Source organism: Rhinopithecus bieti, unplaced genomic scaffold (genome assembly GCF_001698545.2).
Source record: "Rhinopithecus bieti isolate Rb0 unplaced genomic scaffold, ASM169854v2 scaffold_9932, whole genome shotgun sequence".
Lineage (NCBI taxonomy): Eukaryota > Metazoa > Chordata > Mammalia > Primates > Cercopithecidae > Rhinopithecus > Rhinopithecus bieti.
The window spans coordinates 13533-15816 of record NW_016806172.1 but is presented as its reverse complement, the minus strand read 5'-3'; the positions used below and the strand labels follow the sequence as shown (position 1 = coordinate 15816).

The 2284-nt window shown below is 42.6% G+C and overlaps 1 protein-coding gene across 1 annotated transcript in view; it reads left to right on the top strand.

The window, feature by feature from the left end:
* Window positions 1–1350: 1350 nt before the first annotated feature.
* The window catches only part of LOC108531460 (sodium/hydrogen exchanger 7-like), a gene marked incomplete at both ends in the record, with an annotated part of 8379 nt that continues 7445 nt past the window's right edge, over window positions 1351–2284 (top strand). Inside the window, 2 exons of the mRNA XM_017874908.1 lie at window positions 1351–1446; window positions 1540–1653. Of these exons, the coding sequence (XP_017730397.1) occupies window positions 1351–1446; window positions 1540–1653 (210 nt within the window). The remainder of the gene's footprint in view (window positions 1447–1539; window positions 1654–2284) is intronic.

Here is a 2284-nt window from a genome sequence, read left to right as displayed (position 1 = left end):
TAAAAATCATTGAATTTTCCATTAAAAAATTCAAGTACAGTTACTGTACATAATCCAAGTACTTAGGATGTACTTTTATCACCCTTTCAAAATACTGTAGCAAATCTTTATATGCAGCATTACAAAATGCCCCACTTCCTTAACATTTAACAGTTATCTGTAAATGTGTAGGCAAAGTCCCAGGTGCGTCAGTTGTCTCGCACAACAAAATGATTACCATTAACCAGAAATATAGAAGTTCGGGGCTTGGATAAATGGAATAGTACTCTTGATCTGTTTTGTCTGAAGCCCTAGACTGTGAAAAAATATAGGCCAGGCACGGTGGCACATGCCTATTTAAACTCAACATTTTGGGGCCAAGGCAGGTGGATCCCTTGAGCTCAGGAGTTCAAGACCAGCCTTGGCAAGATGGAGAAACCCCATCTCTACAAAAAAATACAAAAATTAGCTGGGTGTGGTGGTGTGCACCTGTAGTCCCAGCTACTCAGGAGGCTGAGATGGGAGGATCACTTGAGCCTTGAAGATAGAGGCTGCAGTGAGTCAAGATCATGCCACTGCCCTCCACTGAGGGATATATAATATATAATCCACTTTGTCTCAAAAAATATATATGTATATAAAGCATTAGTTTGAAATTCAGTTCATTCATTCTCAAAACAGTGAGGAATATGACAAAAATTTGGATGGGCCCTCACAGTCTCTTTGAGGGAATGAATGCTTGCTATATGCCAACTACAGATGGTAGTTGGAGGAGTTTAGAGGAGGCAATAGTTACCATTAAAACTGGAACAAGGAGGGGATGTTGAGGTACTTGGCTTTGAAGGAAGGCAGGGTTGGGAGACAGAAAGGTTGATATGAGGTGAGGGGTTGTAGGAGTGTTCAGTAGTAATAGGAAACTTTTTTTTTTCTTTTCTTTATTTCTTTATTTCTTTTTTTTGAGAAAAGGTTTCCCCCTGTTGCCCAGGCTGGAGTGCAGAGGTGTGATCAGGGCTCACTGCAGCCTCAACCTCCCAGGCTCAAGCGATCCTCTCACCTCAGCCTCCTGAGTAGCTGGGACCACAGGCCCACATCACCACATCCAGCTAATTTTTTGTATTTTTGGTAGAAATGGGGTTTTACCATGTTTCCCAGGCTGGTCTCAAACTCCTGGGCTCAAGCCATCTGCCTGCCTTGGCCTCCTGCAGTGCTGGGATTACAGGTGTGAGCCACTGTGCCCGACCCAGCAATAGGAAAGTTTCAGAAATATTCAGGAAGTTGGATATGCTAGGCTTGCCTACCTTAACCTTTTGTTCCAGCAGGGTTTTTTTCCCCTGCCTCTTTATTTTCCATTGATTTTTGGGGGGGGATGTTTTAACAGGTGTTGTAGCTGTCCTTTTCTGTGGAATCACACAAGCTCATTACACCTACAACAATCTGTCGGTGGAATCAAGAAGTCGAACCAAGCAGGTGAGAGAGAGGCTTGGTACTCACGAGTTGCTTGTTAACACAGGGAAGGGGGAACTGCAGGGTTTACAGCTTCCTTTTCCCTTCTCTGTGCAGCTCTTTGAGGTGTTACATTTCCTGGCAGAGAACTTCATCTTCTCCTACATGGGCCTGGCACTGTTTACCTTCCAGAAGCACGTTTTCAGCCCCATTTTCATCATTGGCGCTTTTGTATCCTTTTCTTATTCCACCATTTTCTACATGCAGAGACAACCACTGTTGGAGAAGCTATAGTAATAATAGTCATAATAATAATATAAAATAACAATAATATAATCATATAAAATATCATAAAATAATAATTACTATTTCTGTTTTGGGTAGGTGACCAAGTCCATGCTAGTTCACTGCGTTTTTATGATGAATAAAAGAAGGCTTAAGTGGCATTTCATAACGCTAAATGTATTTGACTTAAAGGACTGCATGTATTCCAAGATCATCCTTTCGGCCTTTTCTTTGTAAGATGGCCTTTCTGTTAAACTGGTGCTCAGCAGGTGATAGTTTGTGTTGTAAAGTGCCCTTCTGGGTGAATCTAAAAGTCAGCAACCATGTCAGTCTCCAGTGTTATTTTTGACATTTCATTGCTGTATGAATTCCAACCCAGGAGGTGCCCTGATTTGGATGACCCAAAGGTTCTCCTCTTGCTCATGACTACATCCACAGTATGGGCAGCCCTTCCTCACACTGCCCAGGGTTGTTTGCAGGCAGTGACCCTACTTTTTCTCAAGCTTCCCTGCTGCTGCAGATCATGGTGGAAGACTCTTTCTCCCCACCCCCACCAAAAAAAGGAGAAGGAAAAAAA